Source organism: Takifugu rubripes, chromosome 6 (genome assembly GCF_901000725.2).
Source record: "Takifugu rubripes chromosome 6, fTakRub1.2, whole genome shotgun sequence".
NCBI classification, from domain to species: domain Eukaryota; kingdom Metazoa; phylum Chordata; class Actinopteri; order Tetraodontiformes; family Tetraodontidae; genus Takifugu; species Takifugu rubripes.
In genome coordinates, this window is record NC_042290.1 from 6,161,066 (window position 1) to 6,183,614 (window position 22,549).

The 22,549-nt window shown below is 44.0% G+C and overlaps 2 protein-coding genes across 8 annotated transcripts; one reads left to right on the plus strand and one right to left on the minus strand.

Moving 5' to 3' along the window:
* Positions 1 to 101: 101 nt before the first annotated feature.
* Positions 102 to 2,021, plus strand: LOC105416544 (uncharacterized). Its single transcript, XM_011604624.2, has 6 exons — positions 102 to 471; positions 585 to 705; positions 847 to 959; positions 1,091 to 1,190; positions 1,277 to 1,398; positions 1,478 to 2,021. The coding sequence occupies exons 1-6, from the start codon at positions 381 to 383 to the stop codon at positions 1,585 to 1,587; spliced, it is 657 nt and encodes a 218-aa protein (XP_011602926.2). The 5' UTR covers positions 102 to 380; the 3' UTR covers positions 1,588 to 2,021.
* A 405-nt stretch (positions 2,022 to 2,426) lies between these two features.
* On the minus strand, positions 2,427 to 16,258 carry sec16a (SEC16 homolog A, endoplasmic reticulum export factor). 7 transcript variants are annotated; one of them, XM_011604628.2, is made up of 32 exons: positions 16,113 to 16,240; positions 12,573 to 14,807; positions 11,247 to 11,987; positions 10,979 to 11,130; positions 10,746 to 10,831; positions 10,544 to 10,661; positions 10,255 to 10,453; positions 9,929 to 10,103; positions 9,654 to 9,796; positions 9,360 to 9,421; positions 9,149 to 9,287; positions 8,776 to 9,018; positions 8,597 to 8,694; positions 8,436 to 8,517; positions 8,198 to 8,315; positions 7,994 to 8,105; positions 7,800 to 7,905; positions 7,454 to 7,594; positions 7,246 to 7,359; positions 6,901 to 7,102; positions 6,403 to 6,824; positions 6,226 to 6,273; positions 5,904 to 6,068; positions 5,734 to 5,817; positions 5,572 to 5,628; positions 5,372 to 5,492; positions 5,132 to 5,266; positions 4,931 to 5,013; positions 4,775 to 4,846; positions 4,352 to 4,411; positions 3,555 to 3,614; positions 2,427 to 3,464 (listed from the first exon to the last, which is right to left on the minus strand). In XM_011604628.2, the coding sequence occupies exons 2-32, from the start codon at positions 14,733 to 14,735 to the stop codon at positions 3,390 to 3,392; spliced, it is 6,576 nt and encodes a 2,191-aa protein (XP_011602930.2). In that variant the 5' UTR covers positions 14,736 to 14,807; positions 16,113 to 16,240; the 3' UTR covers positions 2,427 to 3,389. The 7 variants fall into 7 exon arrangements, 6 of the variants coding, with proteins under 6 accessions (XP_011602930.2, XP_011602928.2, XP_029693783.1 ...); XM_011604626.2 differs by having other exon boundaries at positions 11,247 to 14,807; positions 16,153 to 16,258; XM_029837923.1 differs by having other exon boundaries at positions 4,373 to 4,411; positions 11,247 to 14,807.
* Positions 16,259 to 22,549: the final 6,291 nt, after the last annotated feature.

A 22,549-nucleotide genomic window follows, 5' to 3' on the forward strand; every position in this document is an offset into this window, starting at 1 on the left:
GGTTTTTAAAATAACTTTGTAATAAAACCATGAATCTTCACTGTAATTTTGAGGGTTACTACTTTTCAACGAGTCCAGCGGAGGAATACGTCCGCAAAGCTACGAAGTGCTGTGTCTGTGACGCGACCGACGTCATTAGTACGCGCCCGGTGTTTACCAGCCCCACAAAAAATGTCAGATATTTAACATACAATTTAATTTAGATTTTAGATGAGTGCACTGGGAGAACACATCTGTAATGAATACAATTATGGGAGCGTCGAAAGCATTTTATACTGTAAGGTAGTTTTTTTGGATTCGAATCAGTTTATTTCGGGGAATCTCTAAAATGTTTAATGTGCAACATACTATATGCAAGCGCTTTTTGATGTGAGTGAATCATGGATGATCGTGAAGACTTGGAGACACTCGGAGAGCAATTATATACTATTATTTACCCAAAACACAAAGACGATGCTGGAAAACTTACTGGTGAGAAAATGAATGCTGATTTTTCTGTGATATTAATAGTTCCAAAATAAAATAGTTCTTACTTTTCCCGTAAATTAAAATCAAAGTCAATCAAACCTGTAAATGTGTTACAGGTATGTTGTTGGAGCTGCCAGCGCCTGTAGTGAATCAGATGCTGCAGGATGAGGCCACACTGACAACTGCTGTGGAGAAAGCACTCAGAGCCTTGCAGGGGTCCCAAGAGTCCAAGTCCAGGTATCGATACATTCAACCAGACGAAAACTAATCCTTGAAATTTGGTTGTCTTAAATTTAGTTGGGTCAAAAATCAGCATTAGCTACTGGCAACCACATTTATGGTGGAATATATTAGAATGTCAGCACTCTTTCTTTATAGCAAGGTGCCATGCAAGGATGAGGACGATGTGTCAGCGTCTTCTGACTCTCTGGGGGAGCAGCTGTTTGAGTTGGTGGATGTTTACAACACTGGCCACTCTCAGAAAATCACAGGTAAGTCACCACATGCAAACACAATTACCTGCTCTATAAACAAAGTCAGTGAGACGTATAACCAGCATCTGTCCTGTTTTGTGTTCAGGACATTATTGTTCTTGCTGTAAGCATGTGTCCCATTTTTCCAGGAATGCTTCTGGAGCAGCACAAAGATGCAGTTTTAAGGCTTCTCTCTGATCCTAAACTGATGGAAGAACAGGTGAACTCTGCTTTGAGGATACTTAAAGAGTAAGTAACTTGAAATGAGAGAAGAAAGAAATATATCTTGATGAGTTACAGCAGTGTTATGGAATAATCTTCATGCATCCTTCCAGGCAGAGCATAGAGGAAACAGATGTTAGTGACTCATCTGATGCTGAAGACAGAGAGAGACTTGGAGATAAGGTCTTCTCACTGGTGGAAGAACTGGATCCCCTTCATGCAAATGACATAACAGGTGAATTGACGCTCAACAGATATGCAGAATCTTCTCTGAATGAATGTTTAAGGTTGCTCCCGCACATCCATGTTTGTAGGGATGCTACTGGAGATGGACCATACTGCTCTGCAACAGCTGATCTGCGACCGTAAAATGCTGGATGTGGCTGTTCGGAAAGCACGAGCGGCTCTCAACAATCAAAAATGACCCCCTTCTCTTTGCAAAGAAGACAGGAGAACAGCCGAATAATATAAGAAATTTATGATGAATTAATACAGATAATAACGCAGACATGGAACAACACTTGTATAAAGAGGAATGAAGGCGGACCTGGCCCGTCCCCGTAACGCCCTCTGGAGGATGTAATAAGCGCTGCAACGAATTATTTAAATAGTCTTGATTTATAGAGGAGCCCCTTCCTTTACCATCAATCTTTAGCAGACCTTTGCATGTTAGCAGACTGTTAAACATTACACTAAAACACCTGTGGCTTCCATATTTGCATCTACCCATAAGGTTGGCTGTTATTTGTGTGCTTGCAAATTTTCAATGCAAATATTTTAGTGTAATATACAGAATTTCATTACAATGAAAATAGTTAATATATGAATCCAAATAAAGGGTATTTCTGTTTGAGCCAACACTTTAATAAGCTTTTCCATGTACATATAACTATCAGTGTTATTGTGATTGTTATTTAGTAGTTTATTGTAGTTGTTTTGCATATGTGGATGAAGGTACCTGAAGTAATCTTTAAAATTTTAAATTAATGCTACTTCAAAGATTTTTCTTCAGAATAAAACAATAACACGCCTCTAAAAGTGCAACAGCCTGCAAAAATAACTTTATTACTATTTTGTTTACATTTTTTTCTATATACCTTTTTACCATTAAGATCTTTACACAATAAATTCTAAACATTTTGAAAAAACAATTATCTGAAACGCAAAATGGACCATTACCAATCCAGCAACTACAAAATTCAGAAACATTTGGGTTAAAATGTGTTAAAATCAACAGAAGAGTATTCAAAGTACAATCGGGCATCCTTTTTCAGTTTTACGTTTTATTTGTCTGCAGAAGCGGCCAATACAAATAGTAATATGGATCGGCATCATCTGATGGATCAGAAGTCATTTTCAAACCTAATCGGAACAAAAATTAAATGCTCTCCATTCACACAGGCACGCACACACATTAAGCCTACATCTCATAAATACAATCTGATATACAAATATTTGGATAGATTTTCTTTGAGCGACGGTTAAAATGCAGTTTCAGTCCAAATTCCTGCAGTTCTGGAGACCAACTTTTACTTCAGTGACAGGAGGACGAATTTAAGTTGCACGTGGCTGAAACACTCAAATGTTATCGATGAACCAAGAGGACATTTTAATAAATATCTGAGAGGAGCGGCAACTTAACAACGTAGGTATCTGATCCCTGATTTTGGGGCCAGAAGAGCGTTCCTCCTGTGTCACTAAAACCTCCCTTGTGGAGGATCAGGCTGCAGTCACATGTACCTTTCCTCCCGTCAATCACATACAGCTAATCAAACAGGGAATTTTGGAATTCAGACATAAAAGGAGACCTAAAACAGAGCTCGGGACGCTTGTCCTGTTACTGTAAAGGGAAGCTAAACTGCTAACGCTTATTCTTCATCAAATTATGCATTCGCTTACACCATTTGTGCATGAAAGCAGTGTTGGCTATTCGAATACATCTGTAGTAAAATGCATTGTATAGCCACGTGTTATTTGTTGGACTGGATGCAGGAAGTGGGTTTACACATAATTCCGTGCCTGTTAAAAGAGACCAGGGACAATAAACTAAAAATAACAGAGTGGTTAATGACAAACATCATGAAGACTCATCATTCTTTTCTTCTGCACAAGCAAACCGAAGATTCCTTTAGTCAGAGCAGTTTGTCCATGTGCTTCACTTAGTTCTATTTATAGGATATCACTGAATCCGACAAGTCTTTACAATTTATCTCTGCAAGATGGCCTTTATTTCAACACTGGGTACTGCCGTTGGCCACCCAATCGACCCGAGCGCTGCCCCCCTCCAGGTGCTGCACTTGTCTGAGGAAATGCAGTTTAAAAAAAAACAGTAAGTGGTGGTAAATCAAACAGAGTTCTCTCAAAACAATAAAATGGCTGTAACAGTGTCACCTGTGTAAACTGGGCTGGGTTATAAAAGGTGACGCCTCCAGTTCCCTGGGCAGGTTGACTCTGCAAAAGACAAACACCATTCAACGGTCACCATCCCATCATTTATATGAGACACACACTGGTGTGAAGTTCATATGTGAGAGAGGTGAAGATGAGGTGGGTGATGGTGAGGCAGCATCTCAAACCACTGCTGGACAGTTTAGTAAACATGCAAGCTACATGATTGGTTACTGAAGCTGAGTCTTTGCACTGGCAACAAGCAGAGATCATCACGCAGCTGTCTCAAACATGATTTACTCTGTTCTAAGACTCACTATCATCTTTTTAAAAAAGCTCTATTGAGAGCACAGTCACGATAGCTTAATGCTAACACAGTAATCAGCATTTTTGTCCATCCAATCAATGGCAAACTATTTCTTTACCAGTATCAATTTTGTGGGTGGCATTAGAGGGAACTGCAGATGAAAATAATTCTGTTGAGATTCTCCCTCTGGTCGATATAATGTACACAAATGTGCAAATCCAGCAGTCAGAGTGCATGGCAGTCATGCACTCTGACTGCATCAATGACAGATCAACAGAAGTGCTAATAGCTAAAGATAGATTTTCCAGGTTATGATTTATTTAAATTTGTGGATTTGCCCATTTGAGTCCAGTGAGAAATGCTGGAGACAGCAGGCAGGTGAGCAGGCACACATCTGGAGCTGGGTGGATGGTGAGTGCGAACAATGAGGCGGTGAGCTGGGGCGGGTGGCAGGCGTGGGTGAGTGGGCCTTTCATGGCCCTGCCAGAGGTACCTGGTTTAAATGCTGACTCACTTCGCGTGATAAAGAGCTCATTGAGCTAGAACGCGAGAGCTAAAGACAGTAGAAGGGAAATAAAGAATAGAGAACAAAACACACGATGAACCCATATTAACAATCTCCCATGCACTGGATTAGATTTTGTTCCACCAGTTAAAAAAGAAAAAAAAAATACACCATTTAAAAACAACATGGAGGTAATTATTCAGATTTTATACTTAACAAGACAGCTTTCAGCATGATTATGGAAAGAATATTTTAGTTGATGCATGCTTCCTCGTGTCCTTTTAAATTCCCTCTAAAATTAGCTTCCATTCACATAAACAAGCAATCTGCAGTGACTGTTAAGGTGCCAAGCATCATGATTTTAGTAGTAGCATGATGGGGACTACACCAGAGGCTTACAGCTTGTCTTACCTCTCCGGACTGGGAGCCGTCAGGCACTGCAGGAACCTCAGGGGCAGGTGGAAGCAATGTTGGGTTGAACATCTAAACAGAAGAGGGACTAGTTAACACAAACTCCAATATCACCTAAAAGCCACATAGCAGATTTGCTGATATGAAGAGGAGTACCTGTGGAGCACCCATTGCATTTGGTGAATTCTGCTCTGGATTTCCACCTTCACTGCCCTCTAGAGGTTGATGATCATCAGGCGCTACGGCACAAAACGCAACAGAATACAATACAGTCACTCTTCTTTAAAATGGAACCTTATTACTGGTGGAAGTTGAAGGTTTTAGAATAAAGTCACAACTCATATTGTTGGCAGGCACCTGAACTAGGCACAAACAGGTTTGCAGGCATTTGCATTGGTGCCAAAGGAGCAAAGATATCTGCAGGGTTAGGTGCTAATCCAGAGTTAGCAGGTTTGTTTGGATTCAGGACATCCACATATTTATGCCTTGTGCCTGCGGAGAAATGAATAAATGTAAGTGGAAAGAAACAGAACAACTGAGTCTTTCATTTGGAATCAAATCCGATTAAGTGACTTTACCCATTAAGACTCATCTCACCTGCTTTCCTGGAGAACATGTTGACAGGAGGACCGCTGCTCGATGGTGCTCCAGGTCCCGCAGGTCCAGGCATTTGTGGCATGCTGGGGAAGCCAGAGGGTGGTGGTGGAGGGGGTTTACTCTGTCAGTAAAAGAGAAAACATCAACCGAACTGCCTATTTTGTTCGCTCGGTATAAATCAAATATTTTGCACCACAGACCTCCTCTTCAGGCTCGTTCTGGTCAACCCATTTCTGCTTCTGCTCATCCCAAACAATCTATCAATCGAAAACGTACAGCTCTTTTAGCACCACAAGATCAGTATTTCTGTAACCAGAAAATGTACAACAGCAAGACTTTCAGATTTAATTACTGTGACTTACAGATTTGTTTTTGTCATCTGGTAAATGAGCCTCATTCTTCCCCTTCCAGAACAAATTTTTAAACCAGCCGCCGCCACCTCCTCCCTGTAACAAAGCCAAGAAAAATACACAGATCCTGAGGTGAACACAGAAGATGAACTATTTTCAAACGCTGTTGTGTGAATATGAACCTTTTTCGGGGAGTCTCTCTTTGTTTTTTTGGGTTCTTCTTTAGGAGGCTGTTCTGGAATTGAAGGCGGAGGTGGGGAGACCTGCTTGATAGCAGAATTGCTCCTTTCTCTTCCACCAGAGTGAGTGGATGATTCAGACGTGGTGCGTGAGCGACGTCCCGAAACCTGTAGACCAGCATAATTCTTATCAGACAGTCTAGTTTTTTAAACTACCATATGGCATTTTAAAATATTCTATTATTTAATGGATTTATTGGCGAGACTGTGTCTTGTGTACAATGTTGACAGAATAGTTAAATAATAATGCTTAAATACCACTCACCAAATAACCTGAAGATTGTGAAGTAGTCCTCGACCTCCTCCCAGGACCCTGCAGCACCAAGGACAAAGCAAAACTTTAAATTTTATAGGAGGCAAAAACAAATAAATCCAAAGAAATTGATGCAGAACTGCAGCGTTGCTGAATGAATTCTGGATTTTCCGATGACCAAACACTGACCATGTGAGCCATTTGGTCATAGAGGTCCTTCTGCTGTGTGAAGGAGCTTCTGCGTGGGGAGGATATCTCTAAGGGAGTCTGGGCCAGCTGATCTACAGAGGGCATATGCCCAGGAGAAGGGGGCATATGCTGGTGGATTGGTGATGTAGAGTGATGCATCTCTGCTGGTGAGTGCGGCACCTGAGGGGGCATGTGTGGTGGGATCTGGCCTGCATGGTAAGACGGAGGGCACGGATGAGATCCTGGATACATCTCTGAATGTTCTGGTTGAGGCTGAAAGGGAGGAGGGGCGAAGCAGTGATCCTGAGGTGGGTAGCCTGAAATGGGGATGTGTCCTGGTGGACAACTAGGGGGTACAGGGTAGAATTGGGGAACATCAGGCTGAGAAATGGTCATCCCATCTTGGAGGATGGAAGTGGGAGCTGAAAGGAGATAAAAAGATTGGATTTGGTACCTATGAATTTACAATCAGTAGATCAACTGAATCATTTCACATACCAGGAGGCATCAGTTGGACTCCCTGTGGTGGAGGCCCAGGTAGTAATGAACTCATTAATGGATTATCAGGTGTGGGGCCATCAAAATCTGTGGGGATGGTGTTTGGTTCAGGTGGGCCTTGCTCGTCCAACTCAGAACTGGGGCTGCTGGAGCCAAACTGTGTCGGAGTCGCCCTTTCCTCATTGTACTGAATGACCCCAGTCTAAAAACAGCAGGATAGAGCACATAAATGAGAGTAAATGAAATGACAACTTCTAAATTTGGAAGATGGAAAAATTATTTCAATACCTGACAGAAAACAAGCATAATACTAAAGCAACTACAATTCCTTTTCTCCCTCCTTACCCTGATTTGTCCATCCAGCTGTCTGAGCTCCATCAGCCATTCAGGCTCATTAAACAACTCCTGCTCTGGTTTCTCCTTCAGTTGTGGATCAAAGAATCTGAGCTTTTCAGACATCTGTTGAAATCAATATTGTTAAATAATCTGAAATGTCAACCTACCTGTGTACAACCTATAACCACATCTGAGAGGCAGATGAGAAAGCGCTTACCTGTATGATTTGGCTGATGAAAAAAGGAGAGTAGTACCCTGGGTGCATGAGGACGGTCCTAGAAACAACTTCACAGTAGTGGAAAGCCTGCGCACTGAGACCTGATTCAGCCAAGCGGCAGGCGTAGATAAACTTGAACACCTAACAACAGACAAAGAGAACCGTGTTCTTCCTCAGTGGTAGGGGAAAAAAAGGCCGTCGACCATCTCTGCGGATGAGTTACTTTGATGAAAGGAAGACAGATTTTTCTAAATATAACAAGTGAGGGGATTACAGATCTTTCTAGTTAGTCCATACACAGTACAATGAAAGTTTGGATGTGACAAATGTTGAGAAAAATCCCTACCTGGAAATTTGGTAAAGAGCATGGCTGAGATCCCAGAGACTGAGCATACTCATAGGCCTCAGTCCTCTGGATGGCTTCATTGGTTGCAAATTGGAAGAAGGGCAAGCTGCAGTGAAAATGAAAAGCTGTGGTTGATGTGTGGTCTAAAAGAGCCACCTGTGATCACACAAGCTCTCTCTCTCTCTATTTCTAACCTGTGGTTGGAGCCAATCAGAACCATCTTGGTGCTCTTCTTTGTGAAAACTCCCAGACCAACTTGGGCCATCAAGTAGCAGAAATGTGCAGCATCAAGTAGCCCCTTAGAAGCTGCAAGAGAGATGAGCGCATGCAGTCAGAGTGGGACGCCGTGACATATAAACAAAATCCCCTCAGAAGCTTCAGGCGAGATGTATTCATACCCAGAGTGTCCCCCATGGTGGTGATTGTACGGGTATCCAGATCTAGAGTGTGTGTGAGGTTGGACAGCACCATAGCCAGATGAGGGCGCCAGTCACCCCACTTCTCCTCTCCACAGCACTACAAACATAAAATTATTTATTTATATTGTCTAAAATGCAAAAAGGACACTGCTGATGCCACTTTTATAGAGCAAATGGGGGGGGGACTTTTACAGTTAAGTGAAGACACAATACATACAGTGGCAGATGCAGGCATCCTCCCCGACATCAGCTGATACACTGTCTGGAGAGGGTCATTGATGGGCAAACTGTTGGCAAATCTACACAAAGACAGATCCATTTAATATTGCAGAAATATATGTGGGTCAAGGAATAAAGATTCACCTTCATCATACTTACCTAGTCATGACACGCGCATGTGTTCTGTTGTCCATTTTACTGGCCAACAACAGGGCGTGGCCCCAAAGTCCTGCTTTCATAGCTGCTTCGAGAGCATCCTTTTTATAAAAATATATCAGTCACCTCAAATTTCATGACATAGTGTTTATTATTATTCAATGAAAGCAAGATTTATTTACTTTCTTTCGTCCAAACAGCAATAGCTCTCGGAAGCGCTCCGTTTCTTTGCCAACGTTCTCTGGGACAGTCATGAAGGTGTCAGACAGGAGGGAAAGTGGACCGGCTCCTGGTTCTTCTTCGGCTCTGGCCAGAGGTTCGTTGTTAAAATCAATCAAATTGGCTTCGTTTGGACTTTTGCCCGGAAGCCAAACGGAACGGTGCTCCTTCAGCAAGAGGTCAGCAATATCCGTGCCCACCACAGTCTTAACAAAGAGAGAATACACATCTCAATGATTCCGTAATAATATTTTGAGCAAAGTTATGTGTATTTTGTGACATATTCATAAAAACGTGCTTCGTGTCATTTACTATCAGATAGCTCTACAATCTTACCCCATTCTGTCTACAAAGCAGCACAATAAAGTCCCACAGCAGTCGGGCAGAGTCCCTGTCCAAAAGATTATTGTCACGTGCGCACTCCAGTGCTTTGTTCTGGGAGAACTTTATGACATCCACCTTATGGGTCTCCTCCCTAATGGACAGGACACAAGATTAGGAACATATTAGCTCTCACATATGCCAGAAACATTTCTTTTACACCTACCTAACAAGAGGACCAGGGAAGGATCGTAATTCTGACTGCTCTGGGGTGTCCTGCAGCATGACCTGCAAATACAGACATGATCTATGTAGCTTTGAGTGTCTACCATTACTGATAAAAAAGAAAACTAGGATCCAAACCGCCAAAAAAAAAATCATATTTGCACTTTGTTCTATATTCTTGATCATTACACAAGAAAATCAATAATCATCCACAATCCGTGGTTAAAACAGTGTCACTACTACACTACAGGGAAAATGGATAAATAGGGGGAAAAAAAATCAATTGCAAACATACCTCCATGCTGTGGATATCAACAAGGGCAGGCTGCCCAGCTGAAGGGAGATTGGGCAAAACCTGGACCAAATGACCACCGGGTCCAAAACGGGCACAACAGTGGGGCATGGTGAACTTCTCTGGGGTCGCAGGACGAGGAGGCGCTGAAAGGCACACACAAGTCAAACAGTGAGGTTAATAACAGAAGTTTACACCCTCTCATCTCAACTGGTTTAAATTCTTCTTGACAAGAATACATTCAATTCTATTGCTACTTCATAATTGCTTCATCTTACGCTGCTCAGGGGCGGTCCAGGTGCTTTCTGCATTGTACTCAGGATAGCCATAGTAGTTCTGGGAAACATCATTCTGGGCTGGGTACTGCCCATAAGAGTAGTCCACAGCCAGTGTTGATGACGTGGTGTCATAGACCGCGGACACCAAATCAGGCTGGCTCCTATATACCTGGCTCTGAAACGGGAGGAAACAACCAGAAATAATAACTTATAAAAAATATATTAAAATAAAATACTAAGATTAACAGCTTTGAGAGCAAAGTAAAAATAAAATTGTGACTTTAACTACTCGTAACATGTTATAGCAATAAATTATGGACGTGTACCTGCTGCGATCGGGAGCTAAAGCTACTCCTTCTGCTGTGTTGGCTGTGAGAGCTGTGCACACTGTGTGCCGACTGCTCACTGTGAACGCTGCGGCGGTCAAAATCATCGTTATAAATGTCTCCACGGCGCCGGTAGTCATCATCAAAACTGCTGTCGTAACCAGGATAATATTGCCATTGATCATCATAGCCTTCTTTCCTGCAAGGACATTTGAAAGTACATGCATATGGAACAGTATTCTTTAGCTATCGTTTGTAACGTGGGACGGAAATTTTTTTCTTTGCTTACCTGGGAGGGTACATTTGATGATTATAGTAGTCTCTTGCCCTGTAAGCATCATCATAAGACCAATATGCCTGATCATAGTAACCCCTGTGCCGTGGGTCATACTGTCCATAATTGTATCCTACCCACAGAAAATAAGAGACAGAACTTCAGTTAACTGTGGGTAATGTAAAACAAGAAATAACTGCTGTTCACTGGCTCATACCTGCATAGTCATAGTGCTTATAATCTGCATAATAATCATTATAAGCAGTACGTTTTGCTCTGTTGTAATCATCTTGATAGCCTTGTCTGTAAAAGAGAAAAAATTATAAAATGGTCAGGCCCAAGATACAATCTATAAGGGTGACGGGGGCCTTTCTTTTAAACATTTTATATCAGATGCCAGGTAGCACACGTAAAATTGCATGAAATTGTACATCTTCAAATGATTCTAACCTTGAAGACGGCCTGTCAGAGTACTGACTGGTTCTAGAACTGGGTCTCTCTGGCTGAGGCTCTCTGTATTGATAGTTCTGATCACGATAGGCTGCGGGATGCCCTTCATATCTCCCGTACCATCCATCTGCTCTGCTCCTGTATTGCCCATCCTGAGAAATAAACACAATAGAGAATACATCATCCATTAAGCAGACGATCGAGCACATTTTTTTGAATGCATTTTACTTCATCTTTTTCAAAAAGGTAGAAAAAACACTTGAAATACCTGATAATACTGCTGTGCTCTCAAATCCACAGGCGGTGGAGGATACTGACCAGAAGGGTAAGATGCTCTGCTATCCAGATACTCTCCATAATAGTAACCCCCATACGGTTGCCCGTGGGATGGATGAGGAGGGCCATAACCGTGCTGACTGCCTGCAGAGGAAGGTGGTCGAGGAGGCTCTGCAGGACCTGACTGGGAACCTCCTGAAGATACTGGTCCTCGAGGAGCAGCAGGATGTACATCAGCAGTAGGAGCAGCACTCCCTGTGGCAGGCCCAGGAGTTGCAGCAGGCCTAGGAGGAACAATGCTACCTGGAGGAGGCCCAGGAGGAGCAGCAGCCCCTATGGCAGGCTCAGGAGGAGCAGTAATAGCTGGATGAGGCCCAAGAGGAGCAGCGTTCCCTGGTCCAGGCCAAAAAGGAGCAGCATTCCCTGTGGCAGGCCCAGGAGGAACAGTACTCCCCAGAGGAGGCCCAGGAGGAGCTGAAATACCTGGAGCAGGCATAGGTGCTGGAGCTGGATACTGGACCTGGGGGGGTTGTAATCCACTCACTGCAACAGGAGGAGCAGTATTTTCTCCCTGCAATGCACTCGGTTCTGGAGCTGTTGGTGGTTCAGCTTGCGGCTGGGTACCTCCAGCTGCTTGGGAGCGTGATATTGTCTGTGGGGTAGATGATGTAGATGTGGTGTGGGCAGAGAGATTCTCTGCCACTTTTATCCCCTGCTGAGCATCTTTGGTGACCTGCAGGTAAAATCCATTAGTAGACTGCGGAGATTCATGAAGAGAGGGAGGAGGGCCAGGTGCTTGGATTTGAGGTTGTGATTGGTGCATTGAAAAATCAAGCAGTTCGTAATTTGATCGCTGGTTGTGATTGGAGAGAGGCGCAGTCAAAAGAGAAGCCGCTGAATTAACTTGGAGAGAAGAGTGACTGTCACCCCCTAATGAAAGAGGAGGGTGGGTTGTCTGAGGCTGTGGCAGAGCTGTGAGGTCTGACTTTGCTTCCATGCCGTTACGTGTCAGATTAAGTGGACCCTGCTTAGAAGTTACAGAGCTAACGCCGATTGGTCCTGCTACAAACAGTGGATTCTGACTAGAGGTTACCAAAGCTGACTGAGAGGTACTTGCAGCCTGTCCTTGAGTTCTCACAGGTGGAGTAGATTCCCTCTTGCTAATCTGAGCAGCTGTTGTAGGTGATGTATTGGAAGGAATTACACTATAAGTGGACACGGGTGGGGCAATTAAAACAGGTTGCTGAAGTGATTCAGATACAAGCAGAGAAGCATACCCCAGATTGCCTTGAGTGTCGTTCAGATCAGCCTCACTCACCTTAGGTGGATTTTCTAAGTTCTCTAAATGTTGCTGTGACATTTGCTGGGCTCTCTGCAAGAGCTGGAGGTCCAAAGGACCGTCCTCTGGAGGTTGGATGACATCTGTGCTGGGCTCTCGTAATGGGGCAAGAATGGTGGGAGCAGCAGGAGCGAGGACGATGTTTGTGCTCAAACTAGCAGGATCGTTTTGAGCCCACAGAGTAGTGGCAGGGCTCTCGCATGGCCGACTGGCCCCAAATGCACGTGATGAAGGTCTAGAGTGGGAATGGACTACAGGGTTTGTCGAAAGCGACACAGTGCCGCTAGCAACAGGCAGAGAATGTCCTGAGCCATAAATATTTTCCATATTATCTGGTGGCTGCTCCAGGTTTCCAGGAGCAGAATCTACCCCCCCTTCTGCTTCCATTTTGGCCTTATCTACTTCAGGCGGGCGAACGCCGACACCATGTGAGCGCACAGGTTCAAACGAGCTGTTGGCACTGGCTTGAAAGTTACCTGTTGGCTTTGGGGGGCTAGGTGTAGAAGGCCACATTTGCTCCAAGGAGCTCTGCTGAGAGCAACTTACTCCAGCTGGAGACGTATCAATCTGCTCAAAATAACGCCCAGATGCAGGAGACACAGTAGCTTCATCAGAGAGACGTGGACTTTCCTGCTGAATGAAAGTACCTGCTACTCCCTGGTGGCGGCGAGTGGCAGTTCCACTTCCGTGGCTAATATTGCTATAGTTGGATGACACACTAGCAGATCGCATTGGTCTGGAGACAGAATCTGGGGTCTCCAGGTTAGGCCCCGTCTCAAACTGCTCAACTGATGTGGCAGCAGGAGTGCAGTGGGTTTCACTGGGTAACACTTCTTGGTTGGGGACGTACTCCAGATTTTCTGCATGACGATCCTGTGTATCGCTGGGTTTCTGAGTGGATCCTTGTGAGGCATAATTACCATCATTCATGTACTGTGGGTGTGAATGTTCTAGTGGAGGAGGTGGCTGGTCATCTCCCTGGCTGCAAATTGGTTGTTGGTGAACGTGATGGGGAACTGATCCAGAACCACCGTTAACTTGACTCCTCTCTCCAGCCAGTGTTTCTTCATTTTCCACATCATCTTTGAAAAACATTGAGAGTGCACTAGCCTCATGGGGATACGGCCCCAGCGAAGGGCCTGAGGCAATATCCGGCCCCAGGTTGGACATGTGCTGAGCTGCAGCAATGTCCGGCTGAGGAGGAGCCGTGCTTTTTCCCATTTGATGGTAGCCTGAGTCTGATGGAGGTTGGTTGAACCATGGTTCCTGGGGGGCAGAGCTCTGACTGAAGTAGCCCTGGGCTTGAAAAGGTGGATTATGATGATGAGGATGATGAGGATGTGGTGTATTAGGATCAGGCCATTGGGTACTCAAGGTGTTTGCAGGATTCTGGAGAGGAATGGGGCCCTGGATGTGTGGATGTCCAGGCTGCACTGAAGGAGCGAGAGTGCCGTGATGGGCAACTTGGTTGTTGGCAGGGAACATTTGATTTTGTGGGGGTAAATCAAAAGGCGGAGGGTCATTCGTAGGCTGGAAATAGTTCTGAACTGATGGTGGACGACTTCCGTGATCAGGAGTCCACTGAGAAGAGGGGTACGGGGGAACCATTGGCTGGAAAGGCAGAGGCTGAGAAGGTCGTTCTTGAAATTCATGGTTAAATGCTGTCTGAGATGGTATGGGTCCTGAGGCTGCCTGTGGTGGCTCGGAGGGTGCGGGTGGTATCTGGTCTCTTGAATTGAAATAACTCTGTTCAGCCCCTGTGGGAGGGTCTGGGTGAACGGGCAAAGATGCTGCACCTTGCGGATTAAACAGGGTCATGCCTGGAAGAGATGATGATGCAGAGCCAGGGAGAGCCGATGGGGGGCTGAGTGGTTGCAAAGGCAACCCTGTGTGAGCCTGGGACTGTGCGTTATTAGGCAGGGCTTGCAAAGGCGTGCTGCTGGGTATTGTTGGACCACCTGCAGGCATGGGAGGGGGTGCTCTAACAAAGGCAAAAGGGTCTGTCATTGGGTGGGTCACTGGTGGCATCGTGGGTTGAGCTGCTGCAGGATGCTTTGGAGGTCTAGTCCTCCTAAACATATTGGGACCAGAGGGAGGAGGGCCAGAGCCCCCTGGAGGTGTGTTTCGGGGAGGGGGCTGCATGGCTGCAGTGAAAGCAGGTCTGAAAACCAATTCCCACTTGTAGATTTCACTGAAGTCTTAAGTCAGACTATGCTGAAAGAAAAGTAAAGGGGGAGAGGTGAACAAAAAGCTACACGTGTGTCTGATGATGTTCACCACACCTTTATTTGTGGACTGGTCTGTGATCCTAGTACAACGTGGCAATATCTACATGACAAATGCAGCAAGCCCTTGCAAGTATGAAAAAGATGGAAAATAAACATTGTTGAAATACTAATCCAAATTAAGGAGAAACATAAATTATTTTCCATTAACAGCTGCAGAAAGCTGCATTATACTCTCAGTGGCAATTATATAAGCAGTAGAATTGCAAGGTTGATGTAGATATAGTGATGAACAAAGCCCCTGGCTCATCACGGAAGACCTTTGGATGACCAAGGGTCAAACTCCCTCCAGAATCTACAGAACCAAACTTTAAAAAGCGCTTCCTTCCATTATCAATATTTCCTGAAAGTTTGAGTTCATTTGCTGGCAAAAAGACAAACAACACTTTCACAACCTCTATTTACATTTTTATGATTAAGCTCGTATGTGTCCAATTATAAACTATTGACAACTAGAGCAATAGAGTGGGGAGTTAGTTATTTATTGCCATTCTGATACATAACTTACTTTGCTTTTTTGTTCCCTGTTATTAAGTTATGCAGAAAGCACAGATAAATACATGGGAAGTGCTGTAAAGCTCACTTAACGTTTGAATTATTGGTAAACTGTCGGTATCAGAAGGTTGCATTAGGCAAGCGGCCAATTATTGTTCACTCCAACCAACATGAAACCGGACCTTTTAAGCGCCCCTGGTTCTAAATACGTTAGAAACCACTGCGATCCCGCATGCTAATGTTAGCGTTGACGACGTTCTAATAGGAAGCATATCCACAAAGTTAACACGCTAAAAGCTATGCTAAGCATTAAAGGCCACCTGGCTGCGTCGCGACAGGTTAATGCTACACATGAAAAAGAGGAAATGTCCAGTGTTCGCTAACGGTAACGCTAAGTTATAACGTCCTAAACGCCATACTCAGCAAAACACTAATAGCTGAAGTTAGCCGGTTCGGCTTGAAATCACGGCTTACGAAGACCGCAAATAAAGGCCAGATGTATCTTGTGTTCGTGTTCAGCACGGACAAGCGGGCAGTTACATGTCACCGGCCGCTCGTCGAGAATAATTTAAAGGTTCCCTGGCTGGGTCCGGTCTGCTAGCGTTAGCACTGGTGTTAGCATTACTGGGTTATTTAGCGTACACTCACTACAGGAGCAACAGTTACACGCCTAATGAAAACATTACCAAAAGGCATTCACGACAAAACATTGTCAACAAAAGCATATATTCACGCTTACCCGATGTAGGAAATGATTACAAATAGAAGGAAACGCTTACAAATATGCAGGACACTGAGTCTGACACACCGCCACCATCTTCAATGAACACATCCTACTAGGCTACGTGTACAAGCAGCGTCACGGGCCAAACAAAAATCACGTCATTAGGGGCGGGGCTTGTCAGAGGTCACATCTATCTATCTATCTATCTATCTATCTATCTATCTATCTATCTATCTATCTATCTATCTATCTATCTATCTATCTATCTGTCTGTCTGTCTGTCTGTCTGTCACTGTCATTTACAGTATTTTACAGTAAAATCTACATTTTAGATGTACATCTTTCTAAACATTGATAAACTGCTAACCATTGGCGAGTATAAGGCATGTGATATTTGTAAAACTAATAGCTGTGCAATATGCATAAGAATACAAACCTTTACATTATATACAAATTTTGCGAATATTTTATTTGCGATTATAATAATGATATAATAAAATCAATTTTGAGTGGAACACATTGTTAAGATTGCTTGTGGTCACTGGAGGGCGCTATTGAGTTACCTACGTAGCCTAGGTAACTAGGTAGCCTACATACTTAACCAGCTCATACATCAGTCTTCAGCTTGAAATAGCTCACTGGATATGGTTTCTTGAAGAGGCTCCATCAGTTCTTCAGAACTCTCGGATGAGAGGGTTAACATCGTCAAGAAACCCCAGGGAAGGCCAACTGACCTATTTCAAGCCGAAGGGAAGAGTTCTTTACTGATTGGAGACTTTTGTGTTGTTAAGCAGTGCATCTGTAAAAATCCTTTGGTCTGATATAAATAGGAAATGAAACTATGTAGGTACGTATGTCCTCCTGGTTACAATGTGTCAAACATAATAACAAAAAGACACTGATGCAGAATAAGAGTACGGATTAAGTCAGACACACACACACACACACACACACACACACACACACACATGCACACACAAACATACGCACACACACGTACTACTGCTCAGACTTGTTAACCGAAACCTCCCCGCCCAACTTCCCAACGATGTTGGGCCAGCGGACAGGTTAGAACAAACATTTTATGATTATGCTTGAAAGGTTGGTTTGGTTTTGGATTTTTTTTTTTGGGCTTATTTTTCACAAATAGCTTTATTTATAACTTCATTGGTGTGCCATACTGCACGATGGCTGCAACTCCTGAACAGTTAACAGGAAGGATTCCATCATTGATATTGAACCTATAAAACAAGAAATGTGGTCAAATAGGATAAAATAACCATAGTCCGTTGGAATTTCTCAATGAAAAGCAGCATCTGTTTCCCACGGTGACGCTGCAGGTCTCTCTGTCACGCTACCTTTCATGTAAGGTCAAACAGTGATATCTGTGGCCTTCGCCGTGTGCTTCCTGTGGGCACATTGTGGATGCACCACCATGTTTGTCCTTAGAGACACCACCTACCCCGTCATTAAAGCAATGTTTACAGGAAAGCCTGGTGAGTGGTTCATGTTTGGTTAACCGCTGTCTAAACGCCCGATAAGCGCCTGAATACACCCCAGCTCTGCGGTCTGCTAATAGCACAGGGTCAGCACACAAGAACCCCCAGAGTGAGTTCATTTTTGCAAGGGTGCATATGATTGTAATCACAGGAGTTTGGCAGATGTTTGATGGAGCTGATAGCAGTTAGGAGATTATTTGAGCACACAGACCCAGTTCTTCCGTGCACACTCGTGGTGTTTCCACTATCTTCTCCACCTCTCCTCCCAACAGTCGTGGTTAATAGAGTGATACAGGGCAGGTGTGAGCCTGACTGCAAACACCACATGATGCAAAGATTAGGCCGATCTGTCATCAGAGCATCTCTCATACTTCATCTATAGTCAAATCCTCACGTGTGCTTACTGAACTACACGTTCCACTGGGAAATTACTCTAGATTGCATTTTTATGCATTAATTTACAATTTGCAGCTGTATGCTGCACGGACACGACGCTGAGGTAAAGAGTCCTTGTTATTGTTGATTTTGGGTTTAAAAAATTGAATTGCATGTTCATATTTATTTATTTAGATTCGTATTTACTAAAAATGAAAAACACTAATATATAAATGTTAACCTTGAATTCAACTTTTTAAATCTAATTTGCATAGTGGAAATAAAATCAAATAATAAAAGAGCCTTAATTAAATTATTGTATCAGGCCTGTATCACATTCAACCATCTGTGAGGAGGGGATGAAATTATGGGGATAATATTGTTTTCTTGGTGGAAGATATGGGAAGTAATGTTTTCCTGAGTGAAGGATGGATTGTTTTACAAGCATTCGAAGGAGAGAATTAAGGTAGGAGAGACAGAAGATGTCCCATCTGCTTCTGCCACTCCCTCGCCGGTCCCAGAGCATGGGAACATCATTAACTCCATTGGCTGAGGCAGGTTTTCCAGCATGCTCCTCGTTTATCAATTTAAAAGGGGAAATAGGTCATAATTGGGTGTGAATACACCGTAAAGGGGAACCAACACCAAGCTCAGACCATCGTCATTATGCAGCTGACAGTAAAAAATAACTCTGCATGCTTCTCGGCTTTGGGTAGGAAAATAAGAGCATCTGTCAGTGTGTTCTGGTTCTGTAAATACACCGAATAAAAGTATCTCCTGTCTTCAGGCTTGTGGCTGGCACAGGGCTCTGTTTGCCAAAGAGGGTTTTGAATTTCTCTCACTATCTTTCGCCGTGCTGGCCCCCCATAATGGTGACCGCCGCACTTTAATAAGCCATTTCACAGGGGTCAATTCCCCTTTCTCCACGGCGTCAGCTGTGTCGCCCCATTCACCTTCTTCACCCACTCCTCACCCTGGCTCCCCCACTGGCATGTGTCCAGCCCGACGCTGTTTACTGGACTGAGCATTTAGAGGGGTTAGCGTTTCACCATGGCAGCTGTTGGCACCATGTGCCTCCCCCCTCGAGCGGCTGGCCGACGGCATGCAGGCCACTGCTTCACACACCCCGGAGCACCCCCCTGAGGACCCATCCCTCCATCTCCCCCTCTACACTTGGCCTTGGTTTGAAACAGTAGCCTCGGCCATATATCAGATACCCATTTAATGCGAAGACAGAAGATCTGGCTTGGATTGAAAGTTTGTGGATGACATCTATGTCAGCGGTGATCAGCCTGACCTGACAGCTACTTTCACTTACTAGCTGCCTTCCGGATCCTATCACTGCGTTTTCCACCTTAACTATCATTTTTGAATGATCAGAAAACACAACTGAACATGTGGAAAAACAAAAGAAACTGATAAGCTCCTATGTAACAACTATATTATTGCAAATTAAATTCACTGTTACCCTATTACACTAACTGACCAGCGATCGTAGTCACAAGGACGCCATTTTTGAGTGTGGAGGGGACAGAATGTGGCTTACCTCTGCCACATTAAAGTCATGACTCACCAATTAACTAATAAGCCACTCAGCATTTTCTGGAGGACTTGTCACCTGCTGCACGGACACAAGGTGACACATGAGAGCGACACCAGCACTGCCTTAAAATATAACCCCTTCCCCCCTGGAAACCATACACACGGGTTCCTAATGTATTGGTGCAGGGAGCATAGCGCCGTGTGTATACTTCACGGCAGATGGTTGCGTTTTTAGAGAGTGATGGGAGGTTCCGAATGTTGGTAATCTCATCCCACCTGCCCTGGAGAATCTGGTGAGTCTTGGGAGAGTGTTTTAGAGAAGCAAGGTCAGGGTGGCAGTTGTCAAACTGCCATCCATACCGTTTGGATGGAAAGTGATACCGCTGACAGCTGATGCTGCTTCTGTCACTCTCAGGGTTAATTTGGAGTGTCTTAACATTCACTTCACTCTGAACCGATCTGTAACAAATATGGAACTGGAGGGGGTTAATGGAGCGGATCCCAGCATCTGCTTGGATACATACGTCCAGATTTCACTCAACGACAACAGATTTGTTGGATTCCCCTGTAACAGCAGACTCTTGGGACGTTCCTAACACTTTCATTCGTATACATACACGATTCCTTTCACACATGCCGCCCGACCCACCATTGATCAGATCAAGATAAAAACCTTCTGGACTACGAGGTGGATTAACAGTAACATCCATAAAATAAACAGCAGTGATGAGTTCCACACACGTGTGAGCGGACGATACAACAGCCAACAATCTGTTGCTGCTTGCATTATTAAGATACTGAGCACAAGCTTTTAGCTTTAACTGTGTAGTTTGGTCCTTTGTGTTGGCAGAAAAACAAGTCTTTCTCTATTTTTACTAAAACACATTAAGGGATTATTCAGCCTTCAAACGACCGTCTGAACTTTTCAACGCTTCTAATACAAACAGACTCATAGACAAAGATAACATGTGGTCCATCTTCTGGGAGAGGGGGGGATTAATTGAGGTGTGATAGTAATGACAGCATGGGAGTGGGGGGTGTCTGGGTGGTGGATCTTCTGAAGACTTCTCTTGTTTGCGTCTTGTTTACATTCCACACCCCCAGACCCCTTAACCAGAGCTAATCTCATCAGTGAAATCTCTGGTTGAATGAATATCATGAATATCTCCCCTCTTAGGGAACATTCTCACTCTTTGTGTTCACACATATGCACAAGAATCTTCCCCAATCCCTCCAGGATTGTAATTTCTTTGGCTGGAGACTTCACATTATGTCTTCCCTCCAATCTGGAAACAAACCGAAAATTTGATGTTTTCATGTTTACTCCACTCATGCACTATTTCCCCTAATTTCTCCCAACTAAAGTCACGTGAGTCAAAGTTCCTGGGCACACCAGGAGGGATCAGCACCTCCACCATCTTTGCTTCTGGGCTGCAGCGTTTGGGTAAGTGATATAAAAGTTTTAGGGTTAGCATAAGCGGATAAACAGACAGGGATGGTCATGGGTTGTTAGCGAAGCACAGAGCTGAGGAAAAGCCTCCAACTGTGCAACCTCGACCCATTCTTTCATCTATTGTGGGTTGGTTCAGTGCTCCTTTGTGAGCCTGCTGCATGGCCTGCTGCTCTGCTGAAGACCTCGGCCAAAATCAAGCAACATCCCGTTCCGAAGACCTTGAACTCTGCTTAGTGGGGCAGCAAATCTAATTTACTTTTTTTTTTCAGTCATTTGCTGAGACTGTATTTCTGGATTTGTGTTGGGGAGGCGTGTAGCAGTTGTTCCATCTCGCACATGCTTGTGAACTAGGGCCCCTTTCCTGTGTTGTTCACACTTTTAGGTATGGGGGAAGGACAAATAACACCTCTGACTTTATCGTTTATGCAGGCATCATGCAGGACGGCCCAGAACTGGGCCCTTCTTTCCTTTCATTCTAAATGTATCAGATGTACAAATAGAGGCATGTAGCGATAAATCTGTAGCTTATTCAAGAAGCTTTCTCACCAATATTAAAATGATCTGTGACTACTGAGGTTTGCTTTCCTGCCACTGGAGGTTAGATGTGTTTGATCTGTAATACTTTTTTCTCATTATTTAGTGCCTGGGCATGTTCAACGTTAGCATGTCTTACATTCAAAAGACAGGAAACTGATGGCGAGGGCCATCATAGGGGTGATAATTGAGACACCTGAGAACCTCTGCTCACTGATCTTATATCCTCCAAAGAGCAAACAAGCTGAGGCTCTACACCAGAGCGGGCCGGGGTTTCTCCTGATGAAACAAACTACTTTTCCAATCACTTATCTTTAAATAAACCAGCACAGGGGTCCTTTTACAACAAATATTGGCCATTCCAGTGCAAACCCTTTGGTAAACACTGGGCTAGTTAGACTGCCAGAGACAAAGGTGTGAACTACCTCCAGCAACGGAAGATTAGGCAAATGTCTGGGTTTTGATTGTTGCCTTAAAGGAGAGGGATTATCCTAAACCAGGGTTGAGAATACCTGAGTACAGAAAGCAGTTGTTTCAAAAAGTTACAGCTCTTTTGGAATCTTAACAAGCATCTTTGTCTTCCTCACCTACAGACCATCATTTTCATGTAGACTGGTCCAATCAGACTTCTCACCCAATCAGGTCAGACGAGAGGCTTGTCCTGTAATGGAAAATAAAATAATATAACACCTTTTGCACGTGCTGATGTAAGCATATAGCCTCCAGTTCTATCCAGCACTAGTCGGATGACGTCATGCAGGCCTTGTCTTGAGAGTCACTTTATATCATAGTCTTTGGCTGTATTTCACTGCTACTCCCACAGAAGGAAGGTAGGAAGGGGAAGAAGGAAATTGCAATGGTCCACGTCCAAATCTGAACCTCTGTGCAGTCAGCATTTATACAGCGGAATTCTGTCCCATTTATGTTTAATCTTTAAGATACTGCTTCTGTTTTCTTGCACTTTGCGTCCCCTTCGTAGAGTTGTGTTTCTATTTCAGGCTTTGATAGAGTTTGTTTTTAGAGCTTTTGGTCTTCCACGAACAAACCTT

What these genes read in the sequence shown, in the direction of transcription:
- LOC105416544 (XM_011604624.2), top strand. Translation starts at nt 381, where the DNA reads ATGGATGATCGTGAAGACTTGGAGACACTCGGAGAGCAATTATATACT. An exon ending in TCCCAAGAGTCCAAGTCCAG is followed by an intron (nt 706 to 846) that starts GTATCGATACAT and finishes CTTTCTTTATAG; the next exon opens with CAAGGTGCCATGCAAGGATG. An exon ending in CCACTCTCAGAAAATCACAG is followed by an intron (nt 960 to 1,090) that starts GTAAGTCACCAC and finishes CCATTTTTCCAG; the next exon opens with GAATGCTTCTGGAGCAGCAC.
- sec16a (XM_011604626.2), bottom strand. Translation starts at nt 14,735, where the DNA reads ATGCAGCCCCCTCCCCGAAACACACCTCCAGGGGGCTCTGGCCCTCCT. An exon ending in TCTGACAGGCCGTCTTCAAG is followed by an intron (nt 10,832 to 10,978) that starts GTTAGAATCATT and finishes TCTCTTTTACAG; the next exon opens with ACAAGGCTATCAAGATGATT. An exon ending in ACGGCTCCCAGTCCGGAGAG is followed by an intron (nt 4,412 to 4,774) that starts GTAAGACAAGCT and finishes TACTGTCTTTAG; the next exon opens with CTCTCGCGTTCTAGCTCAAT.